Raw genomic sequence first — 24,433 nt, 5'->3', positions numbered from 1 at the left:
TATTGTTCTGTAAGGAATGACCAGCAGGATGAATACAGAGAGGACTGGTGAGACTTACATGAGCTTATGCTAAGTGAAATGAGCAGAACCAGGAGATCATTATATACCTCAACAACGATACTGTTTGAAGATGTATTCTGATGAAAGTGGATCTCTTTGATAAAGAGAGCTAATTCAGTTTCAATTGATAAAGGATGGACAGAAGCAGCTACACCCAAAGAAAGAACACTGGGAAATGAATATAAACTGCTTGCATGTTTGTTTTTCTTCCCGGGTTATTTCTATCTTCTGAATCCAATTCTCCCTGTGCAAGAAGAAAACTGTTCGGGTATGCACACATATATTGTTTCTAGGCTATACTGTAACCTATTCAACATGTAAAGGACTGCTTGCCATCTAGGGGAGGGGGTGGAGGGAGACAGGGGAAAAATCGGAACAGAAGCGAGTGCAAGGGATAATGCTGTAAAAAATTACCCTGGCATGGATTCTGTCAATAGAGAGTTATTAAAAAAAAAAAGAGAGAGAGATCCTATGAGGAAAATCTGCAGGAATATTATGGTCAAATTCTGAAATTTCCAGGTCAAGGAAAAAAAAAAAAAAAAGAATACAATGACACTACAATTAAAATTCTAAAACACAGGAATACTATACATTGAAGACCATAAAAACTGGGTTGTGGCCAAAAATACTGTACCCAGCAATGTTAAGCATAATACGAACAACAACAACAAAAAGACATTCAATGAAATGCTAGACTTTCAGGATTTTGTTGCAAAAAGATTCGAACTTAATAGAAAACCTGGGACTGGCTAAGAAATACAGTGCTAGATTTGTAGCAAATGATCACAGTAAACCTTGTGTATGATAAACTAACTCAAAGACCCAAGCTTTTGGGAGAAGAACTCTCTATTTGACAAAAACTGCTTAAAAAAAATAGAAAAACTATGAAAGAAAATAGGCATAGACCAAAATTTATACCATATACCAAGGTAAGGAAAAATGGGTACATGGTTTAGACATAAATGGTGATACCAAAAACAAATTAGGGGAGTAGGGAAGAGTTTAACTACCACATCTATAAAGAAGAGAAGAATTTATGACCAAACAAGAGATAGAGAACATGACAAGATATAAAATAGTTAATTTTGACTATTTTAAAATTAAGAGTTTTTCACAAATAAAATCAGTACAACCAAAATTAAAAGGAAAGTAGATGAAAGTTGATGACTTACTTTATAATACATTTCAAGATCTGGGCAAACTAAGACCACTTTCCTTCACTTTTGTTTTTCATTAAATCCCTTGATATTGTTCATTTTTTGTTCTTCAAGGTGAATTTTGCTATTACTTTTTTTCTAACTATAAAATATTTTGTTGGTAGTTTGATTGGTATGATAGTGAACAAGTAGATTAATGCAGGTGGCAGTGTCGTTTTTGTCTTATTGGCTCAGTCTGCCCATGATATTTTTCCCAGTTGTTTAGATTTTACTTTATTTGTATAAGAAGTGCTTTGTAATTGTATTCATATGTTTCTTGGATTTGTCTTATTTAACAGATAGACTCCCAAACATTTTATAGTGTCAATAGTTATTTTAATAGTTTGTCCTTTGATTAAGCCTATTTAACTTTAACTTTGAGATCATGATTACTACTCCTTATTTTTTCTTTTTACATAATGAATTCTACTCCCTGGTCTTTATTTTATATTTTTGTGTATCTCTTTATTTCCTATCCCTCCTGACTCCTCTATTTAAATGAATACCTACTATCTCCCTTCCAAGGATCTCTCCTTACCCTCTTTAACCTATCTACCCTTTATTCTCTTCCCCTTACTCTGTCCCTTTTTATCACATTCCCATTAATCTACACAATCTTCTATACCTTCTCCCTTCTACTATTACCTTACCCTCTTATTTCTTTATATACTTAGAAAACTTTAATTCCCTTCTAAATGTATACCTCTAAAAATCCCTCCCTTATCCTCTTCCCTTTTCCTATACTCTTACCTTCTTAATTCTCTCTGAATTTAAAAGATCTTTATACCCTACTAAATATATATATGTATATGTATGTATTGTTCCCTCTTTAATCTACTCCTAATGAAAGTGGTATTCTAGAGCTACCAGCCCCTTCTCCATCTAATTCCTCTGTTTCATATATGATTTTGCTTTTTAGAATGAGATCATAATCTTTTTTTTTCTTTGCTGAGGCATTTGGGGTTAAGTGACTTACCCAGGGTCACACAGCTAGGAAATGTTAAGTGTCTGAGACCAGATTTGAACTTAGGTCCTCCTGACTTGCTGCCCTACCCCAAATATTCTTTCAAATTATCCAATTGCCGATAATCTTAGACATGCAGATTACATTTTCATATATAAAACAATAGAAGTTTACATTATTAACTTTGCCTAGAAGATTACCTTATCCATGAACTTAGCTGAGTAGAGACCATGAGATCTCATTATATGCAAATTTCCAAAAGAACAAAACAAAACAAAGAAACAAAAAATAATACTAACTGTGAATACTGGGAAACCAGAACATTACTCAAGGCAATTAAATTTAATTTATCAGGAAATAAGTAAAACATATAACTGAGCTAAGTCAAAGGGATATAAAACTGCATACCTTTTGACCACGCAATATTACTACTAAATCTGAATCCCAAATACATAAAAAACCTAAAAAGAGAAATATTTATATCTTTATATATGTCAAGTAAAGTACTTAATGAGCTAGTTGGTAATAAACATCTTACTCATTTACCTCAATGGTCCACAAGAAAGATTATTCATCATTGGATTAGGGGAATCTGCATGAGAAATCATTCATTGAACCACCCTTCTCTATTTTAATCAGTATTAACCAAACTGATATAATTTTATAGGAGTAGTGATTATAAATTTTATATATTAGGTCCCAAAGTTATGAGCTAAAGACAGTAAGTTCACCAGCTTAATTGAAGGAAGCTAACTAGAAGCTCTCCATGCTCATTTTTCCTTCTCATAGCGACCAAGTCCAATGTGATAGAAGTGACTAAACTATTTGGAAAATTCTCAATTTATTTTCAAATTCTGAACTATTCTCCCTTGTCCAAAACAAGTAGGGGACCAACTAAGTTATGAACATTAAATCTGTGGAGATGCCCCATGCTTCCCTTAACAGTCTCCCTCCTGATATGTCATTTTGGCCCTCAAAAGTAAGACCTATTAAACAACGAGCTTCTGTGTTTCATTGCCTCTTTTGCAAGCTCAGATATCAAGCTTTACAAAGACAAGGCCTTAGAAGGCCAAAGACAAGGTATCTCATATGAAGAAAATCTGAGAACCACTTCTGTGGAGGGGACGCTGGACCTTCTAACAAAGTATCGTTGGCTCAGAATTCGACTCAAGTCTCTTTTTATCATGGACTGGAAAATTTTAATCCCACATCAGAAAGCAACAACAATAAAACACAACTTACGCAAAAACTGGTCGAACAGCGTTACTCATGTTCCCATATGTTGCTCGGCCCAGTAATTCTCTAAAACAGTTTTCAGCCAACACAGCAGGATTTTCCTCTTTGTCACCTTCTGATGGAGAAGAAGGAGGGCCTATTCGACTGATAAAAAGCAAACAGGAAATGAATTAAAGAGTCTCCATCATCATTTTCTGTTATCTCAAATATAATACAACTATAGACAATCCTCTTTACTTATGGCTTCCACATAGTCATTTAACCTATTCACTAAAATGTATTTGTAACCCCAGAAGCAATATTCACAGAACTTTCAGCGATCATTCACTGACATATTCAGTGCAACAAAAAATGAGTCACCCAACATTCCCATTCCAATTTGAACTTTGGTTTGTTGCAACTCTCATACTGTTAAAAAAAAAAATCATCATTTGCATGGATTTCTGAGTCCCAAGTTTTTCATATTTTTGTGCTTTTTCTGATGATTTTACTATATAAAATGATCCCCAAATACAGTGCTGACGTGCTCTCTAGTGTTCCTAAGCACAAGAAGTCTATCATGTACCTTATGGAAAAAAAAATCAAGTCATACATGAGTTAAAATGCTTATGGTCACAAGTTTAATATTAATCAATCAATACAATAGTATATTCGGAAAAAGGTAAATTCCTCAATATGTATGTATGGCCACTGTAGAAGGTGCTAAGGACTTTCACAGGAACCTATCATTGTACTTCCTCTAGGAGAAATAATTCAGTATTTACTGAGTGTTCATTGTGACTATAGAACATACTACCACAAATGAGGAGAATCAACTGTACCTTTTAAGTAGAAATATAGCAAAAGAATGGATGCAAAAACATCTGTCTACTAAGAGAAAGCAATTTTATTTTGCATCTGTTTTCTTGGCCAAAATATTAATTTGACTAAAAAGGACAGAAAAAAATAGCTAAGAGGGAGTTGATATCCATGACAAGTCAAGAGAGATAAGTAAACTCCTACTACACCTTAAAGAAGTCAAATCATATAGCCCAAAAAAGAAATGGCAGATGTGATTGCTGAAATCACACATAGTAAAGTGATCTTTAAGGGGCAGAGACAATACTATAGAAGTAGATATAGGCAAAAAATGCCAGTGTTGATAAGAAAGGAATGAAACAATGAGCTTCACTTTGATTACTCTAAAAATTCCAAAATAAATGAAAAAGATAGTTAGCAAACACCTAGAAAAGAAAGTGAGACCCCCCCAAATCAGCATTTCTTCAAAAACAAAAAGAGGATCACAAAAGACCTATAAGTTTCTATTATGTACAGGAAGCGTTAATGGGTTACATTACTCCAAAAAGAAAAAGATATAAGCTTATAACATAGATAATTTAATTCCATAGAGGAGGAAAAAAAGATTTTTATAGTCTGAGAATAGAGCAATCTCAAGCATTTTCAATGAAAAGTCCAGAGTTGAGGAGGAACACTAAAAATGGGAGGGGGGGGGAGGGAAGAGTGAGTAACTAATAAAGGCAAACGATTTGAGGACTTGGAAAGAGCTATTAGATAAGTAATAGTAATTATAATATAAATAGCATTTACATAGCATTTTAAGGATTGCATATACTTTAAAAATATCTCATTTTATTTTTATAGCAACCCTAGGTGGTAGGCACTATTATTATCTCCATTTTACAGACAAGGAAAACTTAGGCAGAGGTAAAGTGACTGGTAATCACAGACCTAGATTGTGGTGAGCTTTTTCTTCTCAAGACACAGCTAGGTGATAAAAGTTCAGATCTTTTATTATCTCCAATATAGCCCGGTTAGCTTAGAGGCCTATCTCTCTGCTTGGTTCCAAGAGCTCCCTCCAAATGTCACCAAATCCAAAGGTCTGGTCCTTCAGCCTCTGCCTCTGCTTTCTTCTGCCTCCAACCAGCACAGAGATGGAATGAATCTCTGAAATCTCGACTTGTTGCTTCTTCACTCTGAAGAACTTCCTCGACTGGCCCATTGAAGCTCTATTTATGCTCCTTTCTCCCATAGTGCTCTCTGGCCCAAAAAGCTTCAAGGGAGGTATGAACTCATTGAACTCCAATGAGTAAAGGTGTGAACACAAGCCTTGCATTAATTAGTTCTACTTAGTACCTTGTTTCAGGTTCTGCCCAAAACATCTTCTTGTAAGATTAGATCAACTCTAATTAGTTAGCAGTTAGTAAGGATTCCAACACTAGATAAGTTTCTGAGGTAGGATTTGAACTTAGATCTTCCCAATACCACATAGTTGTGATGCTCCAGCAATAGGTCTCTGCTAGCACACATAATAACTTAGAAAACCACAAATTAACGCCATTTGTATTTTTATTTACTTTGTTAAATATTTTCCAAATACATTTTAATCTGGCTGGCTACACATAGATATCTTTAGCCTACATACGGTATAGAAGAAACACGTGTCCTTTTAGAACCTTACTGCCCTCAAAGGTATTTATTAAGGGTATTAAATAAATTGAGAAAATTGGGAAGGGGATAGAAGGAATACACTAGTGTTTCAAATAGAGGAAGAAAAATGTAGAACTTGCTTTTCTCATAATTAAGATATATGAAAAGCAAATATGAAAATATATAGAAAGGCATTGGGGAAAACAGACATCAGATGAGTTTCACTTATATTCTTAAAAGGACAAAAGACAGTTGAACATATACACACAGTTTGCAAGAATATCAATAGTAGAAACACAACAGGGTTGAGATTGGTGGGGGAATTAGGGGTAGAGGAGGGAGGGATAAAAAGACAAGAGAGGAGGAATGGAGTGAGGAAAGCAGGCAGATGGGTAATCATCAAGACTAGTCTAAGAATGTAATGGAAATAAGAAATAAGAAATAAAAGGTTCTATTTCAGAAAATTCTGGTTTTGTATGAAATGATGAAAAGTAAAATTAGCTGAATCAGAGGAACAATATATGCAGGGATAGCAAAATTATGAAGAAAAATAATTTATCATCAATGCAATTCCCTAACATGTTTCCAGAGGACTTACTAAAGTATATTATCCATCTCCTAACAATTCAGAACTAAGACTCAAGGTAGAGAGAGAGAAACATACATTTTTTAGACTTTACCTCTGTATAGATTTGTTTTGCTTGACTGTGCTTATTTTTTTTTTAAGGGCTATGTTATTTTTCTGCTCAATTTAGCTTTTAGTTGGAGGAAAGGGTATTAACAGCAATATTAACAAGAAAGCATTACCAGCATTTAGCACAATGCCAGGCAAACAAATGGCTTAAGAAATGATTGCTAATTGAAACATACTCCACAAAAGAAAGGAGAGACACTGAAATATCTGCACAAAAAAAGAATGAAATTCAAAAGGAGGGGTAAACAAGGCAGAAATTTTCAAAGTAATGAGCAAAATTTATTATGCAAATTTTTAAAAAGCATTTCACATATATTTCCATATAAATGAAAAGACATTTTTTGTTGTTTAAGTTCAAAATTTTATTTACTTTAAAAAATTTTAATAGCTTTTTATTTTCACAATACATGCAAAGACAGTTTTCAACATTTACCCTTGTAAAACCTCGTGTCCTCAATTTTCCTCCCTCCCTTCCTCCCATCCCTAGACAGCAAATAATCCAATATAGGCTAAAAATGTTCAATTCTTTTAACATATTTCCATATTTGCACAAGAAAAATCAGAACAAAAAGGAAAAAAAGCAGCAAACAACAACAAAAAAGATGAAAATACTATGTTGTGATGCACATTCAATCTCCACAATATTGTTTCAGAATGTAAATGTCTCTGTCCATCATAAGACCACTGGAATTGACCTGAATCATCTCATTGTTGAAAAGAGACCAGTCCATCACAGTTGATCATCACATAATCTTGTTGTAACTGTATACAATGTTCTCTTGGTTCTACTCACTTCACTTAGCATCAGTCTATATAAGTCTATCCAGGCCTTTCTGAGATCAGTCAGCTGATCATTTCTTATAGAACAATAATATTCCATTATATTCATATACCATATAAATTCAGAATTTTAAAAAACTGAATTCTAAAATAGAATTGATATACTCATTCATAAAGATATTAAAATCAGATACTACAATATAAGTCTCAACATTTTTTTAAAAAATCTTAATACATAATTATTAATATGGATTTTATATATAATACACTTATGGAGTAACAAACAAAAAATCTGAATCTCATAGATTCAGCATAGAAGATCAGAAATGCCCTTCAAAAAAATCTCTCTGCAGATGGGAACCCTTCCCTTTGACTAGAGAGTGAAGGCCTTCTCCTATAACTTCATTTAGAGAAGAAGCCCAAATCAGCCAGCCCTTCATTTCCTACAAAGCTAGACTTCTCTTAATCTTTTTCTTCTTCGTGTGTGTGTGTGTGTGTGTGTGTGTGTGTGTGTGTATGTGTGGCAACAGGAATTAAACGACTTGCCCAGGGTCACACAGCTAGTAAATATTAAGTGTCTGAGGTGGGATTTGTTCAGACTCAGGTCCTCCTAACTTCAGGGCCAGTACTATATTCACTGCCAAAGATGCTTTGCCTCAGTTTCTACCTAGTCTTAATCACTGAATAGGTGCGGCCTCAGTCAAACCAAGACCTGTCAAAGACCTTAGCTTACAAAGGCCCAGGTCTCCCATTTCATCCAGGGCTATCCCCAGTCATCCTGATAAATATCTGGCCACTGGATCCAGATGGCTCTGAAGGGGAAAGTGAGATAGGTGATCTTGTCCATTTTTCCCTAACTGAAATCCAATTCCCTTGCATGTTATTGTTATCAACTCCCTGATGCCATGGTCCTCTTTGAGAAGAAGGACAAACAACTATCACTACCTCTGGACTTCTCCAACACACCTAGCCCAAATACTTTCTCTCCCTATTCTCATCAGTACTCCCCCAACCCCAGATTTCCACTTCTGCTTCCTTTTATGTGTAGTCTTCTCTATTAGAATGTAAGCTCCTTAAAGGCAGGGACTATCAATCTTTTTGCTAAACTTTTTTTTTAATTTAATATTTTTCCCTAGTTACATCTAAAACAATTTTTTTACATTTTTAAAATTTCTGAGTTCTAAGTTCTTTCCTCATTATCCCCACCCATAGTTAAGAAACCACATGTGAAGTTGTGCAAAATATTTTCATAAAAGTCAAATTCTGAAAGAAAATATAGATTTGAAAATAAATGAAAATAATGGCTCAGGCAATGAAAGAGCTCAAAAGGGATTTTGAAAATCAATTAAGAGAGAAATAAAAATTAGGAAAAGAGTTGAGAATAGTGCAAAAGAAAATGCAAAAACTTAATGAGGAGAAGAATGTCTTAAAAAGAAAAATCGGCCAATTGAGAAAGGAGGTGCAAAAGTTTAATGAGGAAAATAATTCATTAAAAAATAACATTGAGCAAACTGAAGCTAATGACTTTATGACAAGTCAAAATCAATAAAGCAAAAACAAAAAAATGAGAAATAGAAAAAAAAAATATGAAATATCTCATTGGAAAAACCACTAGCCTGGAAAATAGATCCAAGAATGATAATTTAAAAATGTATTGGTCTATTTGAAAATAATGATCAAAAAAAGAACCTGGATATCATATTTCAAGAAATTATCAAGGAAAACTGTCTTGATAAGTTATTTCTTTTTGCACCTCTCTCAATTCTTTTCCTAATTTTTTCTCGCTCTACTTGATTTTCAAAATCCCTTTTGAGCTCTTCCATGGCCTAAGCCCAATTCCTATTTTTCTTGGAGGATTTGGAGGAGTTTTAACTTTGTAATTATCTTCCAAGTGCATGTTTTGACCTTCCTTGTCCCCATAATAACTTCCAATGGTCAGAAACATTTTCTGTTGTCTGCTCATTTTCCTAGCCTATTACTTGGCTTTAAATTCTTTGTTAAAGTAGGGATCCGCTTCCAGGATGGAGAGGTACTGTCTCAAGCTTTAGGGGTTTTATGTAACTGTTTTCAGAGATCCTGCTAGGAATCTGCCCACAAGAACTCTTTTATGCCCTGGAGCTTTTAAAGAGTATCACTGTTCTACTGTAGCTGTAAGATCAGTATGCTAAAGCAATAGGGATCTGCTTTGCTACTAATGCACTGGGCTAGGGCTGGAGCTGCGCTAGCAGGACTACACTGGGACTGCACACCAGATTTCCACCTTGTTGCCACAGAGCTTTTGAGTCCTACCTAATATCTCCAAGCTGAGAGGTGCAGAAACCTCCAGCACTGATGCTGACTCAGAGGTTCTGCCTCATAAATGCTAGAATCTGATCCAGAACTGGGACTGTGCTGCTGCAGAATGCATTGGGATTATGCCCTAGGATCCCATTCTGGTTCCACAGCTGACGTTCCAAAGTCCTCTTTGGTGTTTCTGAGCTGAAAGGTATAGAAGCTACCAGTACTGCCACTGTTTTAGAGATCTGGCTGGGACAAGATCCAGGGTCACACAGCTAGTAAATGTTAAGTGTCTGAGGTGGGATTTGTTCAGACTCAGGTCCTCCTAACTTCAGGGCCAGTACTGTATTCACTGCAATACACCATGCACTAGGACTACTTCTGGACTCCTATCCCAGTGTCACAGACCTTTTCTGTTTGACCTTCTACCGTGTTTCCCCGATAATAAGACTTATCCCGAAAATAAGCCCTCCCCTTACTGTGCAATATTCTGTGCAAGCCCTATTGAGATTGTTACTGTAGTGAAAGTGATCCCCTGCGCTACACGCTACATTACGGTACCCTCTGTATGCACCGTCCCCTGTCTCCCTGCTCCCGGTGAAACGGATGCCTCGCTCCAAGCTGCATCCAATCAGAGCTGCAGCAGTGAGCGCGTCATCCTGTTCTTCCTTTTTTTTTTTTTTTTTTAATAATTTTTTATTGATAGAACCCATACCAGGATAATTTTTTACAGCATTATCCCTTGCATTCACTTCTATTCCGATTTTTCTCCTCCCTTTCTCCACCCCCTCCCCTAGATGGCAAGCAGTCCTTTACATGTTGAATAGGTTACAGTATATCCTAGATACAATATATGTGTACAGTACTGAACAGTTTTCTTGTTGCACAGGGAGAATTGAATTCAGAAAGTATAAATAAGCTGGGAAGAAAAACAAAATACAAGCAGTTTATATTCATTTCCCAGTGTTCTTTCTTTGGGTGTAGCTGCTTCTGTCCATCTTTAATCTATTGAAACTGAATTAGCTCTCTTTATCAAAGAGATCCACTTTCATCAGAATACATCTTCAAACAGTATCGTTGTTGAGGTATATAATGATCTCCTGGTTCTGCTCATTTCACTTAGCATCAGCTCATGTAAGTCTCACCAGTCCTCTCTGTATTCATCCTGCTGGTCATTCCTTACAGAACAATAATATTCCATAACGTTTATAAACCACAATTTACTCAACCATTCTCCATTTGATGGGCATCCATTCATTTTCCAGCTTCTAGCCACTACAAACAAGGCTGCCACAAACATTTTGGCACATACAGATCCCTTTCCCTTCTTTAGTATCTCTTTGGGGTATAAGCCCAGTAGAAACACTGCTGGATCAAAGCATCCTGTTCTTCCCCAGTGATTTGCTTGCTGGCGCCATTGAGAGCAGTGCCGCAGAGGAGAGCTGAGGCAGGACAACATAAAAACCCGGTATGTAAGTGGGAGTGAGGGGGCATGATGGAGGATAAAAAGAGGCATGATGGAGGATAAAAGAACTCAGGGGGCATGATGGAGGATAAAAGAAGAACTCAGCCAGCACTCACCGCGCTAAAGAAATGAAGAACTTCCTTGCAGAGAGAAGAATAGATCAAGTAATGATTCCTGCAGGAATGACCGCCTATCTCCAGACCCTTGATATTGCAATAAACAAGCCATTCAAGGACCATTTACACATGGAAGTCAATGACTACACTGAAAATAGAATGGAAAGAAATCAGCGTGGAAATTTTGTGAAGCCCTGTCTGCAAGAAGTCGTGACTTGGGTGAAGAAGTCATGGGATAAAATTACTGACAGCTGTGTCGCCAAGGCACTACAAGCAGGTTACCTGGACAAGACATGTTCATTTAAAGAGAGCTATATTGCTGGACATGACAGATTGGGTCCACTTCTTCTGAAGGAAATAGAGGCGCAAGACATCCAGGACAGAATTCAGGGTATGGACACTTATGACGTTGTTGAAGAAGATGACATGATCATTATTGAATAAAGGTACTTTTTTTTGTTCACATTTACCTGTTTATTAAAATAACTGTCAGTGTTCATTAAAATAAGCACTCCCCTGAAAATAAGGGGAAAAAAAATTTTTTTTCTGTCCAAAAAAATAATAAGACAGTGTCTTATTATCGGGGAAACACATTAAGTTGCCTTCATCTAGAAAATGTTCTACTCTGTCTTCTAGATTTTCTAATGCTTTTAAATTTGTTTAAAGTCATTATTTAAATGCATTTGGAGCAATTTAAGGAGAGAAGTTGGGAGAATTCCTGTCTTTACACACCACCATCTTGACTCTACCTTCCTTTTTGCTAGAATTTTTATTCTCAGCACTAAGCATAAAGAATACCTGCCACAAACTTTGTGGTTGTCTGGTGGTTTTTCAGTAAGGTCTGACACTACAAGACTGTATTTGGGATTTTCTTGGGAAAGTAATTAGAGAGGTTTGTCATTTCCTTCTTCAGGTCATTTTATAGATGAGGAAACTGAAACAAAAAGGATGAAGTGACTTGTCCAGCGGCACAAAGCTAATAAGTACTTGTCTAAGGCCAGAAGAAAATCAGCCTCAGCACTCAATACACTTTGCCACTTAACTACTCAACTCATATTGTTCAGTCATTTCAGCTCCATGCAACTATTTTGACGACTTTGGGGATTTTCATGGCAAAAATGATGGATTGGTTTGCCATTTGCTTTTTCAGATCATTTTCAGGAAACTGAGGCAAACAAGCCAAGGCCAGATTTGAACTCCTCATTAAGGTAACTCCTCCTTGGCTGAACAAGTGGTATAAAGATATAATGGAATACCATTGTGTTATCAGAAATGATGAGCATTTCAGAAAGATTTATATAGTGTGATGCTGAGACTGTCTTGTTTCTCATATCTAAAGGTATGCTGAACACCTCAATTGTACAACAAGAATGCAAGTTAATTCTCCACTAAGACTCTACCTAATTCTTCCCTAACTCCCTATATCCTTCTTTATGTCTCCTCACTCTCTGAGCTTAAAAAAATAAATAAAAAGACAAAACCTTCACAAATAGCCCATTTCTGAAATTATTTTTGATTTTATTCATAATCCTTTTTCAAATCAATAAAGGGTCCTTGTTACTATAATAACACGATGTGAATTCTTCGTATTCTGAGTTTCTCTGCTACAACTTTCTACTTCTTCAATTATACACAGTAAAAACATTGTGAGATGATCAATTATGAGAGATTTAGTTCTTAGCAAGGCAAAGATCCAAGAGAATTCCAAAAGACTCAAGACAGAAAATGCTGACCTCATAAAGACAAAGAATATAATAGTTTGAATGCAGACAGAATCATACTATTTTCCCTTTTTTGTGGATTTTCCTTTTTTTTCAGGATGTGATGAGTAAAAAAATATGTTTAACATGGCTGCATATGTAGAACCTTTAACAGACTGCTTAGGGCATGGGAGGGAGGGAAAGAATTCAATTTGGAATTTAAAAGTTTATAGAGAATGAAAGTTGGAAACAATGTTTATATGTAATCAGAAAAAGTAAAATACTATTGACTGAAAAAAAAGATAAAACTTCTTCACATAACTTCTGGCATTCATAACTACTTGGTATATAGTAAGTATTAAATAAAAGCTTATTCAATGATTACTGACACATGACAGACAATGAAGCCCAGAAGACTCATACCCTTTGATCCAGCAGTGTTACTACTGGGCTTATATCCCAAAGAGATATTAAAGAAGAGAAAGAGACCTGTATGTGCCAAAATTGTGGCAGCCCTTTTTGTAGTGGCTGGAAACTGGAAATTGAATGGCTGCCCATCAATTGGAGGATGGCTAAATAAATTGTGTTATATGAATGTTATGGAATATTATTATTCTATAAGAAATGACCAGCAGGATGAATACAGAGAGGCTTGGAGAGACTTACATGAACTGATTCTAAGAGAAATGAGTACAACCAAGAGATCATTATACACTTCAACAATAGTACTATATGAGGATATATTCTAATGGAAGTGGATATCTTCGACAATGAGAAGATCTATTTCAGTTCCAAATGATCAATGATGGACAGAACCAGCTATACCCAGAGAAAGAACACTGGGGAAATGAATGTGGACTACTTGCATTTTTGTTTTTCTTCTTAGGTTATTTTTACCTGAGTCCTATTTTTCTTGTGCAACAAGAGAACTGTATGGATGTGTATACATATGTTTTATTTATGATATGCTTTAACATGTTTAACATATATGAGACTGCCTGCCATCTAGGGGAGTGGGTGGAGGAAGGGAAGGGAAAAGATGGAACAGAAGTGAATGCAAGGGACAATGTTGAAAAATTACCCATGCATACATTTTTATGTAGGAAAAAAGACAGGGGAAAATAATTCATCTGTGCAAAAATATTTATAGTTCTTTTAGGGGTAGCGAAGAACTGGAAACAAAGAGGATGTCAATCAATTAGAGAATGGCAAAACGAAGTATGGAAAATAAAGATAGTATTACTGTGCCATAAGAAATGATGAAATGTAAAAAAAGAAGAGTAAAGGACCCATATGTGCAAAAATGTTTGTAGTGGCCCTATTTGTAATGGCAAGGAACTAGAAATTGAGTAGATGCCTATCAGTTAAGGAATAGCTGAATAAATAATGGTAAGTGATGTAATAGAATATTATTGTTCTGTAAGAAATGATGAGCAGGCTGGCTTCAGAACTAATGAAGTGAGCAGAACTGAGAGAACACTGTATACAGCAACACTAAAAGTATGCAATGATCAAATGTGTTGGACTTGGCTTTTTTCAGCAATGAAGTGATTCAAGGCAATTCCAACAGACTTTATGTCTGAGCTATCCACATTCAGAGAGAGAACTATGGAGACTGAATATGGATTGAAGTATACTATCTTCACCATTTTTTGTTGTTGTTTGTTTGCTTTATTTTCTTTTTGTTTCTCTTTTTCTTTTAGAACTGATTTTTCTTGTGCTTCATGACAAATATGAAAATATGTTTAGAAGAATTGCATATTTAAGCTATATTGTTTTGTTGTTTAGGAGAGGCGAGACAGAGGGTGAAAAATTTGGAGCACAAAGTATTGCGAGCAAAGATGAATACTGAAAACTATCTTTGCATATATTTGGAAAAATAAGTACACTTTTTTTTAATGAAAAGAAATGATGAAATGGATGATTTCAGAGAAATCTGGGAAAACTTGTATGAGCTGATGTGGAATGAAGTAAGCAAAACCATAATGATTAACAATATTACAAAAATGAATTGGGAAAGACTTAAGAACTGTGATCAAACCAAAACAAACATGATGATTCAATAGGTCTAATGATGACTACCCATCACCTGACAGAGAGAACATGAACTATGCAGAATAAGATAATCATAATTTGATATGGGCAATATAAATTTGTTTTCCTTGGTAGTGCCATTTGTTAAAAGGGTTTTTCTTTCTTTTTTTTGCCTTAAGTGGAAGAGGGAGAAAGAGAAAATAAATATTTATAAAACTCAAAAATTTTTTTAACAATAAAAACTTTCAATCTCCCACTCCCAAAGTTTACCACATAACTACTCAGATTCCAATTAAAATTTTTATACTTTACATAAAAATGTCAATTTTAAGAAAGTTTATATAATTACCTGTCAATATCTTCTGTTTTTTGCATGTTAAATAAGAGAGATGGAACAATTTTATCCATATGCTGTGGTTCCCATATAGTTGCCCGCAACTCATCATTAACTGTTTTGCGAACCACACCCTGAATTCCTCGGATCCCAGCTATCCGGATTCTAGGAAAAGAAAAAAAAAAAAAAGAATTTTTAAGTCCTACTAAGTTAAAGAAAGTTTGGTATGGGGGTTTTTTTTGGCTTAGCCAAGGAGAGAACAAATTGAGAAAACAATAATTATATCTGAAGTCAACAAAATGGAAATATCACTTTCCACCAAGGTCTGAGACATCAGGTCTAAATTAATAATGACTAGAGCAGGAATACTAAGTGATCTAAATCTTCAGATGCCTAATTAAAGGGAATGTATTTTTTGGTTGCTGAGTGTAATATGAAAAGTTGAAAATAGGTCTTCCACTGAGCTTTCTTACAACTTCCCTCAACTCTCTCATAAAGTATTATAATCTGTCCCCGAGAACTTCCCCCTTTCAGTAATCTAAAAACTCAAAACCAAATAGAATAATCATACCCAGAATTCTACCTAAAATGTCCTCTTGAAAGTAACTAATGACCTAGCAATCGATAAATTCAATGACTTTTACTTAGTCCTTGACTTCCCTTGAAACATTTAACATTGTTGATCACCATCTCTTCTTTCTAGGTTACTTCCTGGGCTTCTACAACACTGCATTCTCTTGGGTCTTCTAAGAGATACAGAATGAATCCTCTACCTCTTCCTAGTCTCTAAATATAGGCTCTGTACTCAATCTTTGTCCACTATCCTCTGTTTTAGCAAGTAAAGTCATCCTCAAGGATGACCTCAAAAACTCTAATGCCTCTGAAATTCCATATCAACATATCCAGCAATTCTCTATTAAAATTTTCTTAACATCTTATTTATCAGCATCTCAAATTTAGCATGTCAATTTCCAGGTCAAGATGCAAGAAACAGACCAGTTAGTTCCCAAATACCTTCTCTAGAAAAACACTACAATTCACAACAAGCTGAAGAGTAAATTAAGAAACCTAATGAGAAAATATTGTAATTTCTACTTCCAGAATTACACAAGAGAACAGTCACCAACTTGAGAACAATAGGAAAGTGAACTATAAGCAAATTCAATGCTGGCAGAGTAGCTTCCAGCAAAATTGAGTTTAACATATGTAACTTAGAAAGCTCAGTGCTTAGAGGCTACTAGATCATAATTCTCCATTCCAACTCTGAAATGTTATGAGTCCAAGAGACAATATGAATTATACAAGTTTTTGGAGTATGGTGGCAAATTATCATTTATATCATTATTTATGCAGGAAAATATGTTCAATTACATACAACTTCATATAAATAGTTTTAGAACATAATCTAACATATCTGGCTGCATATGAATAAAAAAATTTCCTATGTTATAAAAAGCTTCAGGTATAAATTTAAAATTATGAGGGAAATGCACTAAATAATGCAACTTTTAAAATACCTTGAAGAAAGACATAAATAAGTAATCTACATGTAATTATGCATTACAGTTTGGAAGTAATCAAGTTTTCAGAAGAAAGGGAGACAGAAGGGATTGAGAAAGGGAGGGAGGCAGGAAGGGAGGAAAACAAATATATTATATATAAATGCACTCAAAACATTTTCACTAGGGGGAGCTAAGCAATAATAAAAGGACTGCTTTTATATAATATTTTCTTTTAAAGACTTTTAAAGACTATCTTTTATTTTGTAGACCTATAATTTACATTTTTACATGAGATTTTTATTTTAAAGGGACATAATGAAATGTCAGCTTATAATCTTAACCAATGTTAAGGCAAGAAATAAATTACTTATATTGTACAATGGATATTTTAGTTTGTTTCAATGACAAATTAAAGTTTATGAAGAAACTTGAAAAAATAACTTTACTATCAAAAACAATAATACCTAGCATTTATTTAATGCTTTATTTAACATTTGAAAAGCATTTATATCATGACCTCATTTTATCTTCACAGTTCAAGGAGGCAGGTATTATTATCATCCCTATTTTACAGACAAGAAAATTGAGGCAAAGAAAGGTTTGATGACTTGCCTATAATCACACTGTCTGAGGCCACATTTAAACTCAGGTCTTTCTGATTCCTAGCACAACACTTCTAGCCACAGCACCACCTAACTGCCTTGAAATTAGATTTTGCAAACACATATACATATGTATGTATATGTGTATGTGCATGTATATATGTGTGTACATATATATGTATGCATGTATGTTTTAAATTACATGTGATAATTGAAAGATTCAAGACACTTAGAAAAAAAATAATGAAATAATTATTTCAAGTAAGAAGATTTGAATTGTGGACCATTATAAGACACCTTGGGAAAAAAAGCAATTCCCACACACAAAATAATTATATGGCCTTAAGATTCTGAAAATATCAGAAAGTCACAATTTTTAGGGCTCAAAAGATTTAGAATTCATCTAATTCAAACACTTTATTGTATAATCAAGGTTAACTATAGAACTGAAAGATTATAATAATTTACTCAAACTTACAAGACAAGTTTATTGTCCAGGGATGAACTAAGGAACCTGACTCCCATTTCAAAATTCTTTCCTAATACCACTTTTGGGATTACCATAGACTCACAAGCTTTGACTCTGAGACACCATTTCCAGATCCCACTATATGGATGAAACTGCTCTCTCCAAAGTGTTCTTCTTGTATATTATTATATTGTTTAAGATTCTTTTCTACTCCTTTTGTTTCTATGTCACTGTTTTCTCATGGTCTCCTTCCTACCTGAACATTTACATTTCAACTTCATTTGCTGTATCACCTTCATCCTGCACAAAAAAAATGTGTTTTTTTTCATTTCATAGTCCAGTCCTGGGTCTTCTTATCATCTCAGGAACTTCCATGACCCAATTCCACTACTCTACCAATCACAGACTGCTAAATATCTCTCTCTGGATCTCAAAGTCAATATATCCAAAATGGAACTCTTATTTTTCCCTAAATCTATGCTTCCTCTAAACTTAACTATTCATGTTGAAATTACCATCGTGGCTATTATGTATCAGTTCTTTCTCTGGATATAGATAAACATTTTCCAAATTGGCATTTTTAAAATACAGATTATGTGATACCTCTACTCCAAAATCCTCAGCAATACACATGGACTCATTGTTCTGATCAAAGTAACCTACTAGCTTTACCCTCTACATGACATTCCATCTTCCACTTCCAAGCTTTTGCATGATGCTCTTCCATGCCTAGAATACACTCTCCCTAATTTTACTTCTTAAAATTACAAACTTCAGAGGTTGCATGTAATAACGGATAGAACCAGCAATAGAATCACTGGATGGATGGATGGATGTAAGTTACAAAGAAAAGGACTATCAATTTCCTGATCTGGGAATTTCTGTATATTAATGAAATCATAGTGCTGATCACTATTTCTATGTTTAGTAAATAGTAAATATTTAGTAAAAAGTTTTAGTAAAAATTATGAAGAAATCTAGATTTCTAGAAAGTCTAGTGCCAAGCTAAGTGAACTTAACACAGAATATTCAAAATTTCTCCATTTGCTGTAGCTATACGAATGGATGGAATAGTGCTGGCTTGAAGAGAACCTCTGTTTTCTTGGTGTTGTTAGGGTAAAATTAGTACAAGCATTAGAGAATCAATCCACATTCGTTTGCACCACGCTTCAGATCCTGTACTGACTACACAACCATCTGAGAACAAAAAGTTGCACATCAATTCAAACCTCCACTTTAGTCTTGGCTTGTAGCCTCTCAAAGTTAAATAATTTACCATCAGTGCAATAGCTGATCCTAATGCTATTTTCCTTCTCACTGAAGGCACCTGAAAACATGGCTAAAAACATGCTAAAAAGTATGAGAGCAAGTATAGTCTTTTTTCACTCCATTGATGACTGGGAGAATGCTAGACCATACTCCATTATTCACAACCTATGCAAGCATGTCTTTATGAAACTGATATACAATACTGGGGAACTTCTCTGAGCAATCAAATTTTGCCATAATTTTCTACAAACTCTCACAATTGACAATATCAAAAACCTTCACTATAAAGATAAACTTTCTGTAGACATTTCTGTTCCTCTTGAATTTCTCCTCAAGTATCAGGCAGCAAACACCATATCAACCATAGCTTGGACCTTTCTGAAGCGAAACTGGCTCTCAGGAAGATGACCATCTTTTTGATGAAGGATCAACCTATTAAGAAGGCCCATGGCAAGAATCCTGCCAGCAATAAGCAAGAGACTCATCTGTGACTGTCACGAAACAACCTATTTCCTTTTCCTTCATAGAGACAGAAAATGGAGCATTCTTAAAGCTCTGTAAGATAACCTCCTCCTCCCATATAACCCAAAAAATTTTAGTCAGCTTTTGTATGATCAGTGGGTCTGCTGTCTTGTAAATCTCAGCAAAAATGAATCAGCAGCAGGTGTTTTATCACATGAAAGGAGCCTAACAACATTCAAAACCTCACCTTCAATTGGAAGTTTGGCTAGAGAGGGATGGGCTTTACTTGAGGTATATGGTCAATGGCTTCAGCATTAATTGATGATCTATTGAGAATACTATATAAATGTTCAGGTCATCTATCACTAATCAATGTAGCTCCATTAGATCTGAGTAACTAAGATACACCATACATCTTTGGTCAATAGCCTTCAGAGGATCAGAAAAATGCTCTGAATTGTTAATATCAGCAGAAAACTGAATTTCATCATTTTTCCTATTTTGCCCAAAATCCTGCATCTAAGCTTCACTTGCACTTTACTTCTGATGGAGCTAAAAGCTGCCTTCGTAAGAGATAAATGAACTATTCTGCTGGTAAAACCTATAGAGTTCTCATTTTTTTTTTTTAGTAGCTTATGAATTTCCTCATCATTTTTGTCAAACCAATCTTGATGTTTGTAAGTGTTCTGGCCCAGATGAGTAAATGCATCAAAACTCTAAAAGCTGCCCACTCCTTTTCTGTTCCTTTGATGCCAACCAAGTGTTAGTTTAGTTTTCCATCCAAGTCATAACTATTCACCCATGGAGAAATGTTCTAATCTGTTTACATTAAGTTTTGTGGTAGCTGTCTTACCTTTAGGCTGCCACTTTTGTTAAATACTAATGTTTAGCTTGGGGAGGATAAATCTATGATTAGTACAGAACTCTCATATCCTGTTTTTCTTCTCTTTACAGTGACATAGTCTATTAAATGCCAAGTTTGCTGTGAGGATATATTCAAAAAACTTTAGTGAGTTTAGGTAAATGGAACACAGTGTTGGTGATTAAAAAGGTCAATAGTCACACAAATCTTCATAATTAAGTGACCACTGCTGCTGATGTTTCCAACTCCATTACTTTCAAGATTTTCATGTCATATCTGGTAGTGTGTGCCAAGTCCTCAGAATTAGAAGCTCGTCCTCTTTCAAGCCACTGATATGAGGGTCTCTTAGATGTTCATAAAATTCTTCTTTGACTTTATCAGTGTTGGTCATAGTATGAGCACATGCATTGTCATAAACCTGTAAGTCATTCCTTTTGGGAGATATACAAGCTTGCTGACTAGATTAATTTTAATTGTGAAATCTATGCCAGCTTCATGGCAATCGCCAATACTATGGCAACTCCAAAAAAATATATATTTAACTCCAAGTGTAGTAAATTGGCCTTAATTGCGAGCCTTGTTTCACTCAGTCCTCCTATTTGGATGCAATACTTGCTAAGTTCTCTCATAACAAGAGTTGTTTGTCTTTCAAGTCTATTGAACCTTCACAAAAGTTTTTATTTATTTGTTGATGGTTAAAACTTCAGGGTAAGAATCCTATCTACCACAGTAAGCGGGACAGATTTAAGTAGGTATAGCAGAGAATTTGGGGGGTACCTTTTCCAGCTCCTTCCTCAAACAAGGAGGTGAAAAATGTGTTTCTTAAAAAAGACTGTTAAGACATCCATAAAGTTACCAATTTTCAGTGCTGGTGACCCTATGGACTGGAATTCCTGTGTGCAAGGCTAAGATAAGAATACAGATCATACTGTTTCCACACTTGCTGCTTCTCCATTTGCTTATTGCCACAGGACTTAAAATAAAATGGTAAAATGGTATGGTGATATCTTTTAATTAATTGTGCAAAGTCACTGGCCTTATTCTGTTTTCTAAAGTATCTGATACCAGTGGCAAAACAAAAGTCAAGATAACTGGCAATAAATAGCCCAGGGTATAGTGGATGACCCTGGACCTCTAAGGTGCTTGCTTCACCTGCCTTCAAGGTCACTGAACAAATTGTTCTCATCTGTCCATTCCCTTAGGAGAAGTCTTTTTTAGAGTAGACACTCTCCCCCAAACTCACCAATGAATTTGAAGCCCCTCAGTTACACTCAACCTGGTTTAGCTCATCTGCTGAAATGATTTACCAGGATGTAGCCAATGCACATGCTACAGAGTTGGGTGACAAGTAGACACCAAAAGGGGAAAGCAATCCTGAAAAGGGGTTGATAGCCCTAAACACCAGAGATACCAGTCCTTCCCTGAATATCACCCCAGGAAAACAGTGTAAGTGGTTTAATAGAGCACATGTGAAAAGAAGCAATAAGAGCTAAAGCTGAAAAAAATTAGGTAGCATCAGATTTTATTGAGTCTTGAAACATAGGCCAAGGAATTTTTAATTTATCTGGTAGACAATAAAAGAGATTCTGAGAAATGGAATGAAACGATTAGAATACGCACACAAAGCAGTAGAAAAGATAGATCAAAAGAATTGTGAAGATACAATAAGAGTTAATTATAAGAAGATGATTTCAGTAGGCCAGGTAGCCAATAATAATGCCTGGGAAAGGAGTTGTCAGGGAAGAGGTAGGAAAAATGCCACCAAGCTAAATATGATCTGACACTCTTCTTTCAATACTCTTCAATGACCTCTTATTGCCTCTAGCATGAAATACAAATCCCTTTATTTGGCAATTAAGACTTTTTACAAGTAACTTACCTGTCTTTCAGACCTTATTTTATATTACTACTTCTTACTACCTATACATTCCAATGAAATTAGATCACTAATTATTCCCGTTATATGAAGTTCCATCTTGCACTTTTTTCCCCAATCTTTTTTGTAATGGGCTGAGACTCAAGTTGATGCACTGAGGTCCCAAGCACATGAGGCTAAATAGCCTAAGGCTAAATAGGCACATGAGGCTAAATAACTGGACCATACTCTATTAATATATATGCTTGGAGAAAGAGTGACCCCCCCTCCCTCCCCCCCGCCTTTGTGCAAGTCCTGATGTGTTATATAGGAAATGATGTTTTTGGTGGGTGGAGGCAAGGGAGTTGAAAGGGAAGTGGAAGGAGAGACTGCTGGCTGGCGTCTTGTCACAGCTGCTCGCATTGCCATTGCAATAGCTCTTCATCTCCAATCCCCCTCTGCTAGCTGGCTTCCTGTCACAGCTGCCCATATTGCTATTGCAATCTTTCTTGCCCATATTGCTATCGCAATCCTTTTTCACCTCTTTACTTCAATAAAGATTGAAGATTTTTTCCTTAACCTGAATTCCTGACTCTGGCTGATTTTAAATACACAGTCATCACACTTTTTTGCAAAAAATCTCCCATATCTCCCATGTCTACTATGTATTATTTCCTTACCTCTGCCACTTAGAAACTCTAGCTTTCCCAAAAGTTCAATCATTCCTAATTCATTTTCATCCTCCAATATCTCCCCAAAATTAATGTTTCCTGATATTAAGAACACTGGTTTTGAAGCACTACTCACCATTCTGATCACTAAAAAATTCTTCTTCCCAAAACAAATCTCAAATAATACTTAGCTTATCACTTCTCTCTAAAGCACATCTCTAAAAGCAAAATCATATGACATCTGTCAAATGTTACGCCCAGCTCCTAGTTTGAGAATTCTTATAAGGATAGAGATCATACCTTCTTTTTGAAAATGTACTTAGTAACTATTTGTTGAATATACATATAGGACATCTACATTTTAGAGATGTTTAGAATATAGCTCTTCATAATTCCTTTAAAATTTATTATGTAACATGAGCATAAACGAGAAATCCATGATCACATAATGTTCTATTAAAATTCTGTAACAGAAAAATGATACATACTCTTTCCGAATTTCTGGATCACTATGACAGGAATGACACATGGCACTGAATCGAGAAACGAAAAAGTCATAACGTCTGTGATAAGAGGGTGTGTCTTCTTCAATATTTGCAAATTTGACAAACTAAAAAAAAAGGCAATAATAAGTATTTTTGTTATTTCTTCAAAATCTCAAGACAGTAAAGTTTTTTATATTTTTCAATATATAATTCCATAAACATTAACACTTAAAAAAGAGAACCTCAACAAAATAAAGAATCCTTTTTAATATCAATAATAAAACTTTAAAAAATAACATTAAATATTAAACAGCAATATTGTTCATATAAGTAAATTATTCCAAATATAAAACTGATATTCTTGAATTGTTTTATTTCTATTCATGATGAAACAAGTGGAAATAGATTCAAATTTAAACAGAAGTGAAAGATTAGCAATAAAAATGTCAGCTTATTATAATTATATCATGTCAACAATAATAACACCAATAACAAAAATAGTAATAAGAATAATAATGAAGAGAGGAAAAATGGTATAGAAGTTAGAAACCTGGTCTCAGAGATAGGAAACCTAGGATTAAATTCTACCTCTGACACAGTGTCAAAGATCCTGTAAGACCCAGAGCAATATACTTAATTTCACATGCCTCAGCCATTTTTCTTTATACTATAAAGGTACAAAGAAAGTGCCTCTCTGCTCTGGTAGAGGAAGATTCCTTACCAGGAGATATTAATAAAATCAAAAGTATAGATCAAAAATTATCATTTTTGAAAAGATAAACATGAAAGTAAAAGTTGACTAAATTTATATCATACTCTTCTTCAGTAACTTAAAAGAAAAACACAAATGTGTACATATGCATTGTTTATGTATGTATAATATATGTGTGTGTGTATATAAAAAAAGGCACAGGGAACAAGTGGATTGGGCACAAACATTTTTCTTGGATGGTTTCTTTCTTTTTTTTTTTTT

At 34.9% G+C, this 24,433-nt stretch overlaps 1 protein-coding gene across 3 annotated transcripts in view; it reads right to left on the bottom strand.

Annotated features, from left to right (window-relative positions):
* Positions 1-24,433, bottom strand: part of EFR3A (EFR3 homolog A) — a 150,162-nt gene that overhangs the window by 62,435 nt on the left and 63,294 nt on the right. For all 3 annotated transcript variants that reach the window (XM_051971101.1, XM_051971102.1, XM_051971103.1), the window contains 3 exons: positions 23,464-23,585; positions 15,299-15,448; positions 3,463-3,600 (listed from right to left, as the gene is read on the bottom strand). In XM_051971101.1, coding sequence (XP_051827061.1) covers positions 3,463-3,600; positions 15,299-15,448; positions 23,464-23,585 — 410 coding nt within the window. The remainder of the gene's footprint in view (positions 1-3,462; positions 3,601-15,298; positions 15,449-23,463; positions 23,586-24,433) is intronic.

This window comes from Antechinus flavipes, chromosome 1 (assembly GCF_016432865.1).
Source record: "Antechinus flavipes isolate AdamAnt ecotype Samford, QLD, Australia chromosome 1, AdamAnt_v2, whole genome shotgun sequence".
In the NCBI taxonomy this organism is placed as follows: Eukaryota; Metazoa; Chordata; class Mammalia; order Dasyuromorphia; family Dasyuridae; genus Antechinus; species Antechinus flavipes.
This window is presented reverse-complemented; position numbering and strand designations above follow the sequence as displayed.